The sequence below is a fragment of the Dryobates pubescens genome, chromosome 2 (assembly GCF_014839835.1).
Source record: "Dryobates pubescens isolate bDryPub1 chromosome 2, bDryPub1.pri, whole genome shotgun sequence".
In the NCBI taxonomy this organism is placed as follows: Eukaryota; Metazoa; Chordata; class Aves; order Piciformes; family Picidae; genus Dryobates; species Dryobates pubescens.
In genome coordinates, this window is record NC_071613.1 from 37,256,952 (window position 1) to 37,275,834 (window position 18,883).

At 37.6% G+C, this 18,883-nt stretch overlaps 1 protein-coding gene across 2 annotated transcripts in view; it reads right to left on the bottom strand.

The window, feature by feature from the left end:
* The window catches only part of SLC4A10 (solute carrier family 4 member 10), a 126,508-nt gene that overhangs the window by 48,124 nt on the left and 59,501 nt on the right, over window positions 1-18,883 (bottom strand). For both annotated transcript variants that reach the window (XM_054175137.1, XM_054175131.1), the window contains exon 6: window positions 8,314-8,502. In XM_054175137.1, coding sequence (XP_054031112.1) covers window positions 8,314-8,502 — 189 coding nt within the window. The remainder of the gene's footprint in view (window positions 1-8,313; window positions 8,503-18,883) is intronic.

Below are 18,883 nucleotides of genomic sequence, written 5' to 3' on the forward strand. Positions count from 1 at the left end.
TTAAACATTGTGTCCACTTTTCTTTTAGGAGAAAAACATGTTAAAACATACATAGTAGGAAATAAAAGCCACAACCAGTGAGTATGTGAAGTTTATAAGAATAGCATATGCTCTTTTTCTGTGCCAACAGAAGACCTCAAACTTTGATATATCCATATGCTGGAGTAATCTGAAAAAAACACAAGTTTTACCTTGAGGCAGTAGGAATTTAAATAGCTCTGTAACTTTAGACAGCTTTCTGGATCTTGGAACAAGAAGTTTGGGGGTATTTACTGTATTGAATAACAATCAAAATTAGAAGGTAAAGAAAACAGGTAATTTCACTTTTCACATGATGAAAAGCCATGGTGAAGGCTTTTCTAAAGCACATTTTCAACACTGCATGAGTGCACGTTTCCTATGTGACAATGCAGTCACTGAAGTCTGAATCTAGAACTTGGCCTCTGTGTAGGCTTTCACCAAAAAAAGTAAGACAAAATGTACTGGTTTTTTTTAAGGTATTTTTTTCTGCTGTACACATTTAACTTGTTAAATGCCTGTGCATTTTGCACTAGATAGTAGGCAGATGTAGTGCTGTGGTGCAGTCCTAGGAGCAGGACTGCAATGCTATATGGTTATTTTTATATTTGATATCTCCCTCTACTTCTGAGACATGAGGCCACAAAAACTTATAAATTCATTTAATTTTGTGTATAATTTTGTGTTGCTTTAAAGGTCATGCCTTTGGCGTGAATATTGTTAAGCATGTGAGTTGTGCCCAATGAAGCAGGACCAAAAGCATATTCAATGGCAACCTAATTGAACACTGACATCACTGTGCTACACTGGTTTTCCATCATCACTGAAAAGCCCAGTTTGCTAAAGCAACTATCTATATGCTTTATCCTTGAGTCACTTTTAACTTCAGCAACTTGTTTATTCTGAATCAAAATCAATCGAAAAGCTATGTGAATGAAGAGGGGAGCTGCCATATCATACCTAGACTAAAGCAAACAAAACAAAGAAAGCATCTTCTCTCTGATTTCTACCAAAATGTCAACAGCCACTGCTGCATCAGACTGTCTCTGGAATACAGATACACAAAATCGAATTTTAGCTTTATAACACGGGAGTGTTCAAAGTACTATGTGCAAAAGAAAATAGCAACCAACCACCCCAAACCAAACAAACACACAAAAAATCAAAACAACCACAAAAACCCAAACAAACGGGAAAAAAAACCCAAAACATATAAACAAACCCTCAAGCAGCCAACAACAAACAAAACAAAACAAAGCCAAAAAGGCAAAACAAAACCCCACCAAAACTAGAAACACTAAAAACTCCAAACACTAAAACGCTGGAATGGTTTATTACTTCTTCAAGCTGGCAATATGGGATTTAGGCTGGTAAGAATGACGAAGACATCAACTGCATACAAGAGGGAATAAAAGCAGTACAGCCCCGCTGATTATTCAGTTCTTCTGTGCCCTGTCCTTGCCAGTTACATTTCAGCTTTCTCAAGCAAAATGTTTAATAACACATTGTGTGAGGCAAATAAAAAATAAAATATTGTAAGAAAGCAATGTAGTATATTGAGTCCTTATAAACCTAAAGTTTAATAGCCTTAATTTATCCTGCATTCCATCTACAATAAAGCATCTGAAGAGCTGAATTCTTTGCCAATGCATCAGAGAGTCACATTCAGATCTTTAAGGTATCAAATGAATGGATAACATGGTATCACTGAAATATCCAGCCTACACCTACACCTAACATCTAACAGATAAAAGCACACTAAAATGGGCATTAAGGCTTAACTATGTATTGAAAAGCTGACATTAGCATAGTTTTGTAATTATATTTTAAATTGGTGTACACAAAAAATAGTGACTTTTTTTTTTTTAGGTGATGTGAAAATAGCAGAGCCTTGAATAGAGCAAGAAGTCACACACAAAATCTATGTCATGCAAAGCCAAGCCACTTCAAAATTAAAATTCATCAAAATAAGGTCCATGTTTGTTACACTAATAAAAATTTGCATTTGTGGATAAAGGGCAACATCTTAAGACTATTAGCCCTGACAAATTAATCATCCCAGTAAATTGATGTCACATGTAACACTTTTAATCCCTAAAAATGTAAAGCTCAGGACACTTAGCATATTGTACTTATTCATCAAAATCCAAGAGGTCTATGGAATGCCAAAAATAAAACCCAAGAACAATGTATTCAGCTACAAATCACAATTGATGGCAGCAAACTGGACACAACAGATACACCAAAGGAAATTGAATCAGAAAAGCTGCAGATTCTTCTAGACAATACCGATTTCTTCCCATTTAGAAAACAAACCAAAACTGATTTGCAAGCCAGCTATAACAATCTTCAGGCTTTTCAGTGCAACTAATACACAATTTGCAAATCTAAGCGGCCACACTGTCCAGAGCAAAAATAAAGAATTGAAAACCAGCAAGTTTTCCCAAGTATATGGTGAATTCTAATAGAGCAGTACAACCATCTTTGTAGGCTGAACTTTATTTTTACCTTTAGGCCTCATGATGCACATTTTAAATCAGTGCAGAACCACATCACTCCACTTGTACCAAGCAGATTTGGTGCTCCCTAACAATAAATAATTTAAGAGGATGAGGAAGAAGTGATTTTACCTATGTTTCTAATGCTGGGGCTGAATTTCAAGTATTAATCACATGAAGTCATGCAGTTTTAACTAAAATGCTATGATTTGTCCTTTTACAAATTGATGTAAAAAAAAAAAAAGCAAAAAAAAAAAAAGCAACTTATAAAGAAACAGCATGGTTGTGGGTTTGGTTTTTTTTTTCCCCAAAAAACAGCATCATTCCACATAAAGCTTTTCTTAAGTGTGCCATAGCTACTGAAAAAGGCCTGAGATAGTCCTTTAATTGCAATAGCAAGAAGTTGCATGCTGTCAAGAAACTGAGATGAAGACATGGGTGTACATTTGAAATGATCTGAAGCCCAAGCAAGAACAGATATTTATACTACCTCTGAACCTTCAGGGAGTTTACAGAACCCAAAGGATAGGAGATGAGGAAGATACAGAGATGAGATGAGCCTGTTAGAGACAGACACAACAAAGACAGAGCAAAATAAAGAAATAGAAAGATGAATGATAGCTTTATACATAGATATTACACATTTTTTCATGGCTACAAGGAAATGTGGAGAAAGAAATAATAAATATCAGATGGAAATGTTCGTAAAGATAAGTTATAGTTCAAAAATATAAAAACCTGTGGATAATTCAAGTTTATTAAAATATATACATTTGAGAAGAATATAAAACAAGAAACAGAACATAAGCTAATTTAAGCTAGAATTAATTATCTCCAAGTTTGTATTCTCTTCAAGAAAAGCTGGAGCAATCCACCTGATCCATATCCAATATTGCCAGGAAACCTGGGTGTCTGTATGGCGTTTGCAGTGACTTCATTCCCAAGACAAAGGAACTCAGTCAGGTACATCCTTACCATTTTCATAAGGCTGCAAGTAATGCTTGTTTCTCTCCATATGGTAGTATTGACAGGAAAGTTTCACATGCTGTAAGGTAGCTCTGAGTTAGGCATAAATGGAAACTGAGGAAAGTAACAAACACCATCATGTGTTTGTAATTTAAGTCTTATTGAGATACTAAAGCATGCTGTCCTAAATTAGGAATCCAAGAACAGTCTTAAACACCTGTGTGTGTGTTCATATTACCATAAAACAATATACAAGTCCAAACCAGCCCATCATGCTGTCTGAAATAACTGGAAAAAGGCTTGAGAAAGAACACACCAAAACTGCTCCAGCAACTCATGCTATTAACTCTGAAGATGCCCAATTTAATATGCCATTGCTTTCTTCAAACTCATTAGCATATCCATAAACCTCTCCTTGGAATTTCAGAATTTCTCAAAATCAGACACGATTTGTATTGCAATGCAATTTGTACACTAACTGTTACAAATTTTACACTAATTGCTCTGACATTAAGGGAGAAGTGGTCATCAATGGCAGAAGTATGGAACAGAGTACAGGCACAAGATCATGTTATTGTGGATAAAGAACACCTCAACAAGGTACACAGAAATATAATTTACAAATCATGTATTCTGTCATGCTCCTCTCACCTAGTTCCTTCCTCTTTGACTTCAACCCATAAAAGATCTGTTTAGTCTCATTAGGTCTCTGAAGTCTAGACTAAAAGTGAAATAGCCAGCCTAAACCCCAAAATTTTTATGTGATGAAAAATTTCCCAAGTTTTCCTAGCTACTTTTCCATGTCATGCATGCTTGAATACTGAACTGCAGAACTCTTTATAAAAACTGGAGAAGTTTGTGTAATTATTTCAGCATTCTACTAACAATAAAAATTGTTTCATATTCACAATTATCTTCAGCTTTTTAGAACACATTATAAGAATTTACCGACACAGCTCTCAGACATGAGAGTGAAAAATCAACTGATCTCCATAAAACTAAGTTAAATTGCTTCACAAACCAAGCTTTCTAGAGGTGACCTACTAGCGCCAAAAGTTCATATTTTTACCTGCCTTTTACAGGATTTATACTAAACTTAAACTTGGCACTCTCTATTTTGGGTATTCGGTGTCAAATCAGACTTTAAAAGAGGGGGGGGTGGAAATCATTTTTCCTGCTTTTATGCCAAATTTGACTGTCGGTTTTTTATTGGAACATCAAAAGCAGGCTTTTAATTCTCACAGTTTTGATGCTTAATGAAAAGTGAAAGTTAAACACAGCATGGCAGCATTAAAAATGCGTGGTAAATCCATAGCACCCTGACATCTTAGCCCTGCAGAGGATGTGAAGAAAAGCCATTGTAAACAAAAGATAATACTACTAAATACAAAGCAAATTAATTAGATGGTCCAATAGACTCAAACAAAGAGAAAATGGAGGGAGAACATATGCACAACTATCTTCCAGGAAAGATATCACAATGGTCTGCCAGCACCACAGCCATATAGGGAATTTCTTCATTTTCAGACATTGCTCCTGACTACCCGGAAATTACTCAGAACCTAGCACAGTGAAGTACTTGGACAAAGAAAGACGGGGTTTTGCATCCACCACTGTACCACACAACCCAGACAGCAAGGGTTTCTGTCTCTGAATCACCTATTTTAACAAATTACAGAGTGATAAAGGTTGTTTCCACCTAACTTGTCTAAAGAAAATTCAAATTTAACCAAAGTGAGAATTTCCTTTTCTGCAGAAAAAGTGTTCAAACTGCCCTAACTCATTTCAACAGGGACAAAGAAGTGGCCCTTCTAAAGTTCTGGTACCTCCTGTTTCTAAAAAAAATCTGATTTCTCATAGGGGTGAACTGAGCTGTAAGCTTATCACTAGTACCTGAGATAACCACTTCTTCTCACTGCAGTCTCCTAGGAATTAAGCTTCTCATCCAGAAAGTAAAAGCAATAATAAAATATTTTACTATTTTAATGCATTTTTTATATTAAAAAGAGAACAATATTGCTACTGGTGGCAATACATGGAACATTTTACATTTGTGTATGCTACACAATGTTTGTGAACAAATGGGAGCAAGAAGATTAAAATCTGCCTTGATCCTATTTTACCAGTTTGTCCTCAGGAGACAAAGATGTGTCTCACAGTACACTCTTAACAATAATGTAAGCTGCTCATATCTCTTAATTTTATTTTCTTTTACACACATTCAGCTGATTTTTCCTTTGCTTTCCTCTTACTCAATTATTTTTAACAACTCTTTTTTGCACTCTCCCTGGCAATCTTAAAAAATAAATAGTTGCAGTGAGTGTAACACTGTCTAACATTTGGGTTACAAGGCAATAAAAGTATCAGAAACCTCACTGCTACCCCTGGTAAAGCTTCTAAAGATAGCAAAATTCCTGAAATATGAGCATTTCAGAGTAGATTCCTGCATAATTTACACACCGTGTAGCATGGCCAGTCACTCAGGTTAAAGAAATAACAAAAAATATGACAGAAAAGGTAGCAGTCACTGTGCCTATAAATTAGGCAGCCTTCCAAAATTGTCTGTTTTCACACTCCTTTAATCTTGTAGTATTGGGGCAAGAGTTGCCACTCAAGCCTATGAGCTGCTTATACACCATTGTCTTGGAAAGGTGTGTGGGGGGGTGGAGATCATGATTCCTTTTCAAACCAAAAACTTTGACTGACTTTTTAATTTCTAAAATCTAATATTCATTTTAATATAACTCACACAATAAAATAAGATTTGCACAGCCTAATGTAACACATAATGAATGTTAAGAGAGAAACTTAAACCAGCTTCTCTTTACCACGGGGCCATCATCTATCTTGAAAAGGTCAATGCAGGAGACTGCCAAATGTGCACTAGCATTTAAAGGACACAAGTAGAAGAATAATGCATCAAATCCATTAAAATATATGTGTCCGAAAAAGACACATATATTGGAAATCTACTCTGTAATTTAGATAAAAAGCTGATTTATGTTTGTATAAATGTTCCTAAAATTATTTTGTTTTAACTGTTTATGGTGCATTTAATTTCAGTTAATGCTGGAAGTGACAAAGTGTGGGTTTTTTTAATCAGGGCTTAGAGTGGTCTGAGGCATCTCTGCAGAAGCACAAGAACTGGAATTCAGTAGTTTTTCATCTTGCATAATAAGCACAGACAAATGAAAACCTGTAAGAATGGATATGTCTACTTATAGAATCACTTAATCCCCAAGTATATAAAACTAGTGTGCTGAGTATGGACTTAGAAGCTGTCCTGATCAGAATCTTACTATGGGCGGAATTAGAGATGTGAAGGTTCCCAGAAGAAACTAATGCAAAAGTGAGATGTTTCTGGGGTGAAGTACTGCCTCAGTTCCAAATACAGATACATGTAAGATCTAGTGCAAAAAGTTTATGGAATGCAAGCTGCTGTGCTGCATCCTGTGAAAATTAAGGAATAGGAAAATTATAGCATTAACTTTCTTAAGTGTCTCCTGAATATTTGTTTGGTCATACTCAAGAACCGCACAAATCAACAGGACATCTGCCTTAAAAATGACGGGCTTACATTTACTCTTGCACATCCATATGCATGAATCACTCACATCTTAATAAATACTATTTTTTCATTACTCTTAGAATTATATTTTGTCATAATTAACATGTTTCTATTTAATATCCTCTTGAGATGAAATTATATTTTTAGGTCTGAGGGTCTTCTCCAGGGATGCAGTTAAATTTAGAAGTACCTAGCAAAACTTTTTGTGTCTTTTTTCCTCACTCCACACTTCCCAGGGAAGCTCAGCCAGATCTGACCTAGAGAGATATCTGCAGTAAGAGTCACTGTACTCCAGTGATGTTCAGACAAAAACCGTGGGTATTGTGATGATACTGGATAGAGACTCAGTAATTACACAGTGTATAATTCTAGTGAATTAATTGTAAATATTTACAAAATTTGGCTTCAGGTTTCATAATGTAAGCCTGTGTTTATGTAAATAAGGAAAAGGCAGTAAGAAATTATCTTTCATTATGATTAACCTAATACAACAGTACAGACTATAAAGGCTGTAAAAGCAAAAAAGGGAAAAGTTAAGCCATTATTCTGCTGTAGGACAACTCTACAAATGTGCTCTCTCATTACTGATTCTCCAAAATGTGATTTTCTGAAAGAACAGGGTATGATTCTTGCATCTCTTCAATGGTTTTGTCTTGAAAATGTTTTTCTTATTTTCCAGTGCCTCAAACTCAACCATGAAATCTGAGGCACCAGTTGAACCCTAGGTAATGCAAGCACTCTCACAGACTTAGAAACTATTCCAACAATTCATTACATTTTAACTAAATAATTGGATAGTCACCAGAAGTCAAAAAATTAGTCAAATCACATTTTTAGTCTGGAGCTTGTCCACTTGAGAGCAATACTGTGCAAAGATGCTCAAGCTCAGTCTGAAAGCTCACAAAAAGTGCCTAATCACCACCAAGTCTACATGAGCTGTGGTGCACTGGAGATAATGTGCCATGCCAATTACCCAGGGCAGAACAGCACACTTAATACAGCTAGCCTTCCAACACCTGAGTTGGTGTCCTTGAATATCTCTGTATAGCCCTGAATGGTGCAGGATAGCTGAATTTCAAATGTAAACAGGTGTGCTACTGAATACACAAGAACCACCAGTTCCAGGTGAAAGGTACCACTTTTATACAGTAGCTTCTCAGGGCAGAAGCACGCTGCAGTCGAATTGTAGGTACAAAGCGTGTGTGATACTGAACAGGCAGATGTTACTGAAAGCTCAATATGCAAAACAAAACAATGCATTACCATTTTTATCCATGGAATGGGGCTCAGACTGCTTCTTTCCAATATCAGCAAAGGATCTCACAATTGGGATCCTGTTGCTCAGCTTCTTCTGGTTCTGGTGGTGATGCTGTTTCAGTAATGCCTCATGCACTCTGTGACGAACATCCTCACTGAGCTGCCCAGAGCCCACTTGTTGGTCCAAAATCATATCTGAAAAAATATATATAAACATTATAAAAGAAGGGAAAGGAGGAAATATTTTCATTTTTTGGATGCAATAATAAGAATGATCTGTTGCAAGATTAAAAATTAAAGGTATCAGTCCCTTTAACACAACAGGATTAAATACTAAGTTTTATCTAGAAGAGTTTCACTCTCAGGAAAAAAAAAAAATCAAAAGGATGCTATTAATGTAAAAACATCAATCCCTCAAAGGTACACAGTTCCCAAATTAAGGTAATCTATGTAACTTTGAAGCCAATCCCTAAACACTCTTATACATAATGCACTTAAACCAATCATTGTGATGTATATTAGGTGTCCTTTTTCATTTCAAATAACCCCATCCTATTTGCTACACAGGACTGGCACAGCGTGAGGAACCAACTTTTATATTTCCTTTATACTTAACACAGAAGATCACGGTTTACTCTTTATTTCTAATAATTACAATACTTTCAGCACAATACAAATAAATTGCAGGTAAAACAATACAGGAAAATGTGCTGCATTATTTGCAAATACATAATAGGATCTCATTCTATTGTCGAAGTACATGTTCCTGCAAGACAATCATTACATGGAACTGTAAGTGAAACTGAACGTTTTCCTAAGAAATCACAGCCATTTTTGCAATCCACTGACAGAAAATATTCTTACATATTCATATTCAAAATTACTTGTAAATATATGCACTGTGTATTTCAACTGGAAAAGGATTGTGGAGAATTTCATGGGATTTTTTGAATTATTATTTTGGGAAATCCTGCTAGCAACAGTACTAACACTTAACAGAAAAAGAAAGGGAAAAAGGCAATTCTGGATCAAAGCAAATGAAACAGCATTTAAGTACATGCTGTCCTTGTATATCTATTGGAAGAAACTGTACAGCACAAAAATAGTGATATGACTCAAAACTCCTTGCACTGAAAATTCAGACAGCTCATGATTCTGTGGTGGAGTCAGATTTACATCTACCAATAAATTCAGTGGAAAGACAAGCAGAACAAGGGGAAGGGAAAAAACAAGGCAGATGCATCATCTGTAGAGACATCATGTGTCAGGTCTTTGATAATTGCCAAGAGCAAGAGAAAAGAAGAGAGGTAATAAATGGCATTAAATAATTATGCTGGTTAAAAGCAGAGTTTAATTGCTAACAGTCAACTATGCAATGTATATATATAGAATAGAATAGACCACGTTGGAAAAGACCTTTGAGATCATCAAGTCCAATCAATCATCCAACACTGTCTAATCAACTAAATCATGGCACCAAGAGCCCCATCCAGTCTCTTCCTAAACAACTCCTGTGATGGTGACTCTACCACCTCCCTGGGCAGCACATTCCAATGGCCAATCACTCTTTCTATGAAGAACTTCTTCCTAACATCCAGCCTAAACCTCCCCTGGTGCAGTTTGAGACTGTGTCCTCTTGTTCTGGTGCTGGTTACCTGGGAGAAAAGACCAACCCCCACCTGACTACAACCTCCCTTCAGGTAGTTGTAAACAGCAATAAGGTCTCCCCTGAGCTTCCTCTTCTCTAGACTAAACAACCCCAGCTCCCTCAGCCTCTCACAGGGCTTGTACTCCAACCCCCTCGCCAGCTTTGTTGCCCTTCTATGGGCACATTCCAGCAACTCAACATCTTTCCTAAACTAAGGGGCCCAGAACTGGACACAGGACTCAAGGTGTGGCCTAAGCAGTGCTGAGTACAGGGGCAGAAGGACTTCCCTGCTCCTGCTGGCCACGCTATTCCTGATACAGGCCAGGATACCATTGGCCTTCTTGGCCACCTGGGCACACTGCTGGCTCATGTTCATCCTCCAATCAACCAGTACCCCCAGGTCCCTTTCTGCCTGGCTGCTCTCCAGCCACTCTGACCCCAGCCTGTAGTGCTGCATGGGGTTGTTTTGGCCAATGTGTAGAACCTGGCACTTAGATGTGTTAAATCTCATGCCATTGGACTCTGCCCATCTGTCCAGCCTGTCAAGGTCCTTCTGCAGAGCTCTCCTACCCTATAGGTTACAGTGTCAGGGTTTTATCTCTCAATCTGTGTTGTCACTGGCCATTAGTGTCTCGGGAAATCTATGTGATACTGTGATAAGTACCAGCCCAAAGGCCAGAGCCTTGCCTTGCAATTGTCCACGCTCTGGAAGGAATCACAAGCCTCGCTTGGAAGCCAAACTGTGTTTCAGTTTACCCAGACAGGACTGCAAAGACCCCTCGCTGTCTTAGTGTCGTAAAGCCCAGGAGCAGACAAGCGCGTCTTGCTGGGCCAAGAGGCGAACCCCTGGAGAAGCTGAGTCCCCAGGACAGTTTCGTTTGATTGGAGCAAGGAGCGAGCGCCGCTGCGAAGGATTGCAGGAGTGGAGCCTCTTTTCTACAAAGCTTTCAGCCACAAAGCCTTCGGGAATAAATCCTGTCTCAGCAATAAGCTGCAGACACCAACGGAAAGTGAAACTGTGCTCCTGCAGCTTCCACGTGGTCAACGCCATTTTGGGTTTGTTTAAATCCTCACGTGTGCCACAGGATATCACATTTAGTGAGTAATTATGAAATCTGATTTTTATAAGCATCTAGTGAAGGTCTGTTGCCCCAGGGAATTCTGGAGCTCCCTCCCACCTTGTGGGCAATCGTCGGATTCATTGCCGATGCTCCTTTATTTTTTTTTTTACAGTTTAAAGTGCTGTTTGTTATTTCTGGATTTTTGTACATGTTGTTTAAATTGTTACTTGCTCCTGCTGGTGAGGTATCTGTTCCACAACCGAATATTTCAAACCAGTAAATTGGTTTTATTAATATTTTTGGTGGGATTTTTATGATTAATAAAGTTGTTAGTATTTTCATTAATCGTTCTGTGTATTGAATATTAAATAGCCTTTTTAATGATCATAACAATATCATTTCAATAAAGTTTTCTCTATTCATTGTCAGTTATAATACATCATTTAAATAAAATTGATTTTGCGAGTAAATGTGAACAACGCGAATACTTCAACAACAACCTATTGTAGTAACTCAAATCTAACTCCTCATCACCTATGAACAATTTACCCAGGCTGTCTAATTAGAGTATCGGGAGTGCAGGCACTTCAAATCAGTTCAAATGCAGTGCAGCTCATGTGTTGCCAAGCACAGCAAAAAGCACCTGTTTCACCTATAGGGTTGGCAAGGATGCAAAAGCAGGTTGGATGCTTCTACTCACTCCAGAGACACCTATTGCACGCTGCAGCTTTGTAAAGAGAGATACAGCCAGATCTACATGGAGCTGTTCCAGTTGGAAGCAAATGAGTAATAAAGAGAGACTCAAGAGTCACTATAACTCATTCCATATTGCTCCAGTGTGTCCATCTCCCCATATACAATACTACATAGAACTCCCAGGTGGAACAGAAGTTATACTGCATTTGCACCAAAATACCTGTGAACTGCAAAAAGAAATTATTTACAGGCAAACAGGCTAAACTGGACCTGACTTTTGCAGTGGTGAGTAGAGAAACAAGATGCAGAGCTTTTTCTTTCTCTTTTTTTAAGCTGGGTATAGGTTTTAATTGTTGGGCTCATGCTTTCCTGATATAGGTTGGCATTGACATTCTACGGCAGAGAAAAGTGAACTCAACATAGAGCAGCAAAGTTGCAGGGATTTGCACCTCTCAATCTTCCAAATTTTGTGATCGCGCAATTGCAGGAAAAAAGTTGAGATATTAACAACAAAAACTAGAACACAATGGGCTTTTATGTGCGTCATGATTACAGTGACAGCTGACTCCCAAACCTAATTTAAAAGCCAAGGTTTGTTTGGTTTGTGGTTGTTTTCTGTCAAATCCTAGGGAGAAGAAAAGGAAGAAGAAAAGAAGCAGCCCTAAAGCAGTGCTTTATGGAACACACTCAGTTGAAATGCTGTCCTTTATAGAATCATGGAGTGGTCTGGGCCAGAAGGGACCTCCAAAGGACATCTAATCCAACCTCCCTATCTTAACCTGTCTCCAGTACAAATCTGAATATACACTTCTCTAGTGAGTTAGGCACTAGAAACAACAGAAAACTAACAATTAGGATTTTTGGGTTGTAAACCAGCATCCATTTACAGTGTATACAACAGTGATTACAAACAAGCTATCTAAGCCAGTAGATTTAGCCCATTCATCCAAGAAGGAAGAACGTTCCAGTGCACTGACAGATGGATTCTTCTTCCAGCTCTACCTGAAATTACTTTGTTCAGCTTCTGTGATGAATTACTTGATGAGATGGAAAGTAAAGAATTACTGGTTTTCAAAGTAACAGCATACAATTTTACTAAAGAACATGAGCCAGCGTTTCACAAAACAGTAAGTAGTAGAGATGAGGCTAAAATTCCCAGCTTACAGCTCAGAAAGCAAGCAGTTATAAGTCAGAGCTATGCTCACATGCCACTGGATGCTACTAAAGGAAGAACAGTGACCACATAAAACAATACATAGAATCATAGAGTCAATAAGGTTGGAAGAGACCTAAAAGATCATCAAGTCCAACCTGCCACCCAAGACCTCATGACTACTAAACATTTTGCATCTCTAAACAGAACAAGAGCCATGAGTGATACTGGTTCTGTCTCTATACACAAAATGAAAGCAACTGTAGAAATTTCCAATTTGTTAACATGGGAAAACATAAAACAAAAATGCCACGCTACTTAGAAGTTGGCACAATATTTACAATTTACCCACAGACAAATTAACAAAACCTGACAGAGGTTGCTTAGAGGTAATCACTGCATGGTAAGCTGTAAGTAAAGCAAATGCACACAAAACCCTGGGTAAGTGAGAAGGTGAAAGCTCAAGAGACACATACAGGGTCAAACAGAGAAGCAGACTGCTCACTGGCAATCCTATGCTTTGTTACAGTGTTTGTAATAGAAGTTAAATTGACCATAAAAGCACTGTCAGAAACATAGTACAATGTGGCACAGCTGAAACAAAAGGCTACAGTGAAAAAAAAAATCTAAACTGGAGACAGTTTAAATATATTATTATTAATATAGTGTAATGTAGCTTGAAGCAAACAAAGACAAAAGAAGACTGGTTCAGAACAAAAGCTTAACACGATATTACCAAAATCAATAAAATTGCGCACTTGGGATATAATGCCCTGAGTTGTTGAGCACAGTAGTTGTGACCTCAATCACAAGATTAAGCGGTTACACAGATTGAAAATTCAATCATGAGGAACATAGGAAATACAGCTTGGGGAGACACAGTCAGACCTCTCCACTGGAAAGCATGGTGATAGTTTAAAAAAAAAACAAAAAACATCAGTACACTTAAGATATTTAAAACAAATGGGACTATCTAGAATTTCAAACACATGCAACTCTCCAAAAGCACTATTGCGCGATCCTGAGGCCACGGTTTGCATTTGACAGGGTTGGACATTTGTTCATAGCACACTCTGCAAAACTACAAGAAAATGCAAGATCTGCGAATACGTTGTAAAGTATTGCCATTAAAGGCTGGACCAAACAGTTTTTAAACCAAACAACAGAAAATGGCATCATATGTTAAGTAGAAGAACGTTTTGGGTTCATTCAGTGGTTACAATCAAAAAAACAGATGGTAATCTGAGAATCTACACGGTTTCAAAGGAACTAAATGAAAATATCAAAAGAGAACATTTTCATCTGCCAACTTGAACAACGCAGTGAAGCTGCTCTCTAATGGTGCAGCCAGATTCTGGCAAATACCTCCTTAAGAGACAAGTTCCAAAATAAATAAATTGTTTTGATTACATGGATTCTTCAGACTTCCTTTAAGCATATGTTCTATACAGAAGTGATCGATAAAATATTACATCAAATGTCCAAAGGAAATCCTTATGCATGGAATGCTAGCTTACTGATACAGAATCCACTGCAAAGACACCAAACTAGAATGTTACAGACTAAAAATAGTAATAAACCCCCCTAATTTATGTTTAATATAAAAAATACATTTTAAAACAGGATAAAGGAAGGGAGCTCTTTTCAAGGGAAAAGTAAAATCTATTTCACAAAATTTAAGAACAATTTGTGAAACTTCAGGAACATACATGCTGTTTCACTGCATAATGACAATGTTGGAGATTCAGAAATCTCTATTTATAATAAGATATTGTCTGTAAATTCAGCATCATAGGTACAAATAATCTCTTTATGAACAATGAGAACTGGGTACAGGTTCAAGAAAATTTAGTCTTACAGATCAATTAATTTCTTGATAAGACAGTTAGAATGAAAAAGACTCTTATAAAGAATGGACACCCCTAAAGACAGGAGGGTATAAAAATTCTCACAATATCAAAGTATTTTTACACAGGACTATCAGAGTTTCCAGGGATGAAACAAACAAAAAAACAAACACACACACAAAAAAAGTCCCACACAACACAAAAAACCCCAACCAAACAAAAACACAACATATTTTGAAAGCCATGCAAACAATATAAATGATGTTTTCTCTCTGTAGATTTTACCACAAGCCCATTAAAGTCTCAAAATAGACTTTAATAAAAAAATTTCAGGGACCAAGTGCTGAGGCTTTAATGCCTGACTAAGATTAAAAGCCTCAACTAAAATAAATAGGAATTCCTTGTTTCAATTTAATAGCAAAGATTAAGTATACCTCGAGACTAGCACTGCATTTACAACAATGTACAACCTAGATAGCAAGACATTATCAACCAACATTCAGCACACATTTCTGCCTAATAAAGTGTTAAAGAAAGTAAAAAGAAAGTGTATGTGCACAATTAGTTTAATTGTTCTCAAAAAACATCTGATGCACTACAGTAATGCAGTAAAACTATCAACAGACTGGATTAAATATAGAACTCCTAGTTAAAAAAAAATCAGAAGTACAAGAATCACAGGGTATAATCTGGTTTTGCAAACTCTTCTACCTGTGGTATACACAGTAGCACCAAGAACAATCAAAAATGACCACCAGGATCACTGGACTAGCTTACTGTTAGAATGGCTAGCACACAAAACAAGAAGAGTTAAATGTTGGGAAAAAAGTATTGAAGCCAACAGGTGAGAGCAACCATTTGTCTAAATTCTAAAAAGTAGGATCTGTCAGATATAACAGGAATACACACCACCTCCATGGTGAAGACAATGTGTGCCCTGTACAGCACATGTAAGTAGGATTGCAACTACTGACAGAAAAAAGCAACTGAGAAGAACAAGGATGGACTTCTTGAGAGACAAGTTCTGTCTAATCTTCAGGTTGTTATACAGAAAATGAGCAGCCTGTCATATTATTTGGAGTTATCAAATTTCTAACCTACCTAGCGTATCTTGGTAGTGTGCTTGCTACCAGTACTACATCTTTCCCCCTTCCCACTGCTGCCTGATGTATAGCACGCCCTTTGTAACCTTGTGTAACCACTGGAGAGCAGGAACTACATGCATGGTATTAGAGTAACAAATTACAAAGGAGCTTGATTGAGGAAGAAAAGAACAGCATTACTACCACACAGATAATAAGAAGAGAGAAAAACAAAAGGAAAAGCAACTTTATTTCTAGGGATAAAAAACCCTCTCCGAAGAAATCTGACACAGAATATGACCATTTACAGAATGATTCACTTGCCAGAACCTGCTGCAAAGTTGGTTGGTTTGGGGTTTGGTTTAGGTTTTTCAATTACCTCATTGCTTACATTAAAAAAAAAAAAAAAAAAAAAAAGTAAAATAAAATCCTCTCTCAAAGACAAAGCAAGGCACATACAAATCTCATCATGTGTCAGATCACCTTATCAGAAAGGGATGCTGCCTGTGCAAACAAATAAACCAACAAATTAAATACAGGCAAATCTGCAACGACAGGTACTTTTAATATGAAAATGGCACATGCCAACTCATGAAAGTCATCCTATAATCTCAGAACAAACAAGTCATCCTAATCAACAAACCAGGGTATCACAGAAGGAGGACAGACTCAAAACAGCACTACAGTAACTCAAATTCTCTACTGAAGGACAACTTCAATACAAAGTTCATGTTGTAAATGTTCAAATCCTTGGACACACTAGCTAAACAAACAAATAAAAATTGCTACAACTAACTAGGGATTAAGTGATCATAAACATGAATTGATTATGGCCTCACTATACAATATCTTCCAAAACCCAAAAATAAAGGATATTTGCTGAAATTATTTTTTATTGCATTAATTGTTACTTTTTTTACCTACTGAAAAACAATTCTGAAAGGGATCTTTTAGCCAACTACAGAGAAAGATTGAGTGATTTCTGGATTAAAAATGCAAAGATAAAAATTGAAAATCCCAGTGTACTATTTTAAGCAAAAATCCAAAAAAAAGAACATCAAAGCAGATGATCTAAGTATTTATTGATATTTTTAAAATAAATAATAAATCAGCATACTGATAAACACCTTTGTTCTTTCAAATCAGCTGCCTTTTATTCTTCATGTTTATCTTCTATCATTATGAAGACAAATTTTGAAGCTCTGTGATTCATGGGTGAATCAGATCCTGGCAGAGAGTGGAAACCCACGCAAGTTTCTGCAGATTTGGATTAATAATACCTTGTGTCAGTTTGACACAAACAATCTGGGAAAGGTAAGTGCAAAATTGAGCTACCACAATCTGAGCCAACTTTCATTCCACTGTTAAATATACCCCACTGAATAGTCTCTCCCTTACCTGATAAGGTAAATGTGTATAATTTTACCTGGCCCTTACATAGGCTTATGTATCACCCATAAAGCAGTTTTCTCAATTTCCTAAGTGTTAAAGGATTTCCTTGCTCTGTCTTTTGTACCTTTACCTAAACCAAGGTTTTTATACTTTTTATTTGTGTATTTTACATTTTCAGTTAACACATTCCCTTGCCTGTGACAAGGCAACAAAAAGCCCAGAGGAACCACTGAAGCACCAGTTCTCTATCCATGTGCTCTTTTCCCAAATTTACATCTGTTGCATCATGCCTGATCCTCAAGCAAAGTTTGCAGCATGAAAAATACCATACGTGTGTAAGAGTCTAAACTCCTGGTGTGACTCAACAAAGATAAAATCACTTGCTGCTTGCCCAGACAGTACCAATCCTGGATGCAAATCACCTTGCGATTGCTTCGTGATAACACTGGACTGCAGCTGGCCTATAACAATGACCCAAGGACCCAGCCATCACGCCTTCAAGACAGCTATCAGATACCCCCAGGAAGGGAGGGTGATGAGTCAATGGACTCTCCACCTGTTTCCTGATGTGTAATGGGTGTGTGGACAGGTTAGATGGAGAAGGGAAGGCGGAGGCCCTCCCCCCCCCCTCCATCTAGACCCCTGCCTAAACACACAGGATTACACTGAAAGACTTCCTGGGGAACGATATCTGGATACTTATGATTTCCTGGCTCCTGAATTCCTGAGGGACAATGCTCGGACACATACCTAAGGACTAAAAACTGTATAAAAGACTTGACCACTACTGGCTCAGTGGGGAAGAAAACCACAGAGGAAGAAAACCGCAATGGAGGGAAGAAAAACGCAGAGAGAAAAACGCTGAAGGAGGACCATGCCGCTGAGAAGGAAGGAAGCAGACTGAACCCTCTCTCCATGTCCTCTACTCATGGAGCTGACCCATGCTGCCCAGAGGGACCTCATCTGTTCTCCAGCCAAAGCCTCAGCACCCTTTCTCTACAGACCCAGGCTGCCCAGAGGGATCACATCGCATCTCCAGCCAAAGCCTCAGCACAAACCCAGCACCTCATGCAGCACCTCTCCTCCACAGACTCAAACTGTCTTGGGGTGGGTGAGGGGTGTGGTAATATAACTCCTTTCCTCTTCTCTCTCTCTCTTCTCTCTTTCCCTCTCTATCTTCTCGCTCTCCCCTTCTTATTTCCATTTTCTCTATGTAATAAATAGTCTAGCTGTTGATATTTTGGCCTCGTTTGTGCCGATTAATTTCACAGCACGGGAATATTCAAAAGAACTAGTCTCCTTCCCTCTCCGGACCGAGACAACGTGTAATACAACATTTGTATAAAATAACAGTATGTGTACAATTTGCATAAAATACCAAATCTATGATACACAGATACAACACCATTTTCAGAAACTGTTGTGAAAAATGGCAAGGTAGAGGCAAGGTAAAGTTTTTAAGTATATATAAAACAGGTAAGGCTCAGTAACCATCACAAGCATGGCATTAGCTCTTACTAAGGTTGGATAAACAGAAAATATGAGATCCCAGGTTACAAAAGAGTACATCTCATTGCTGTGTCTTCTTTGCTGGAAGGGACAGAGATTGTTTTAAATAGTAGCAAGGACACAGCATCAGAAACTCTGTAGGGCACATAAGCTCTAGGACTGGGTGTTAGAATTTTGATGAGTTTTAA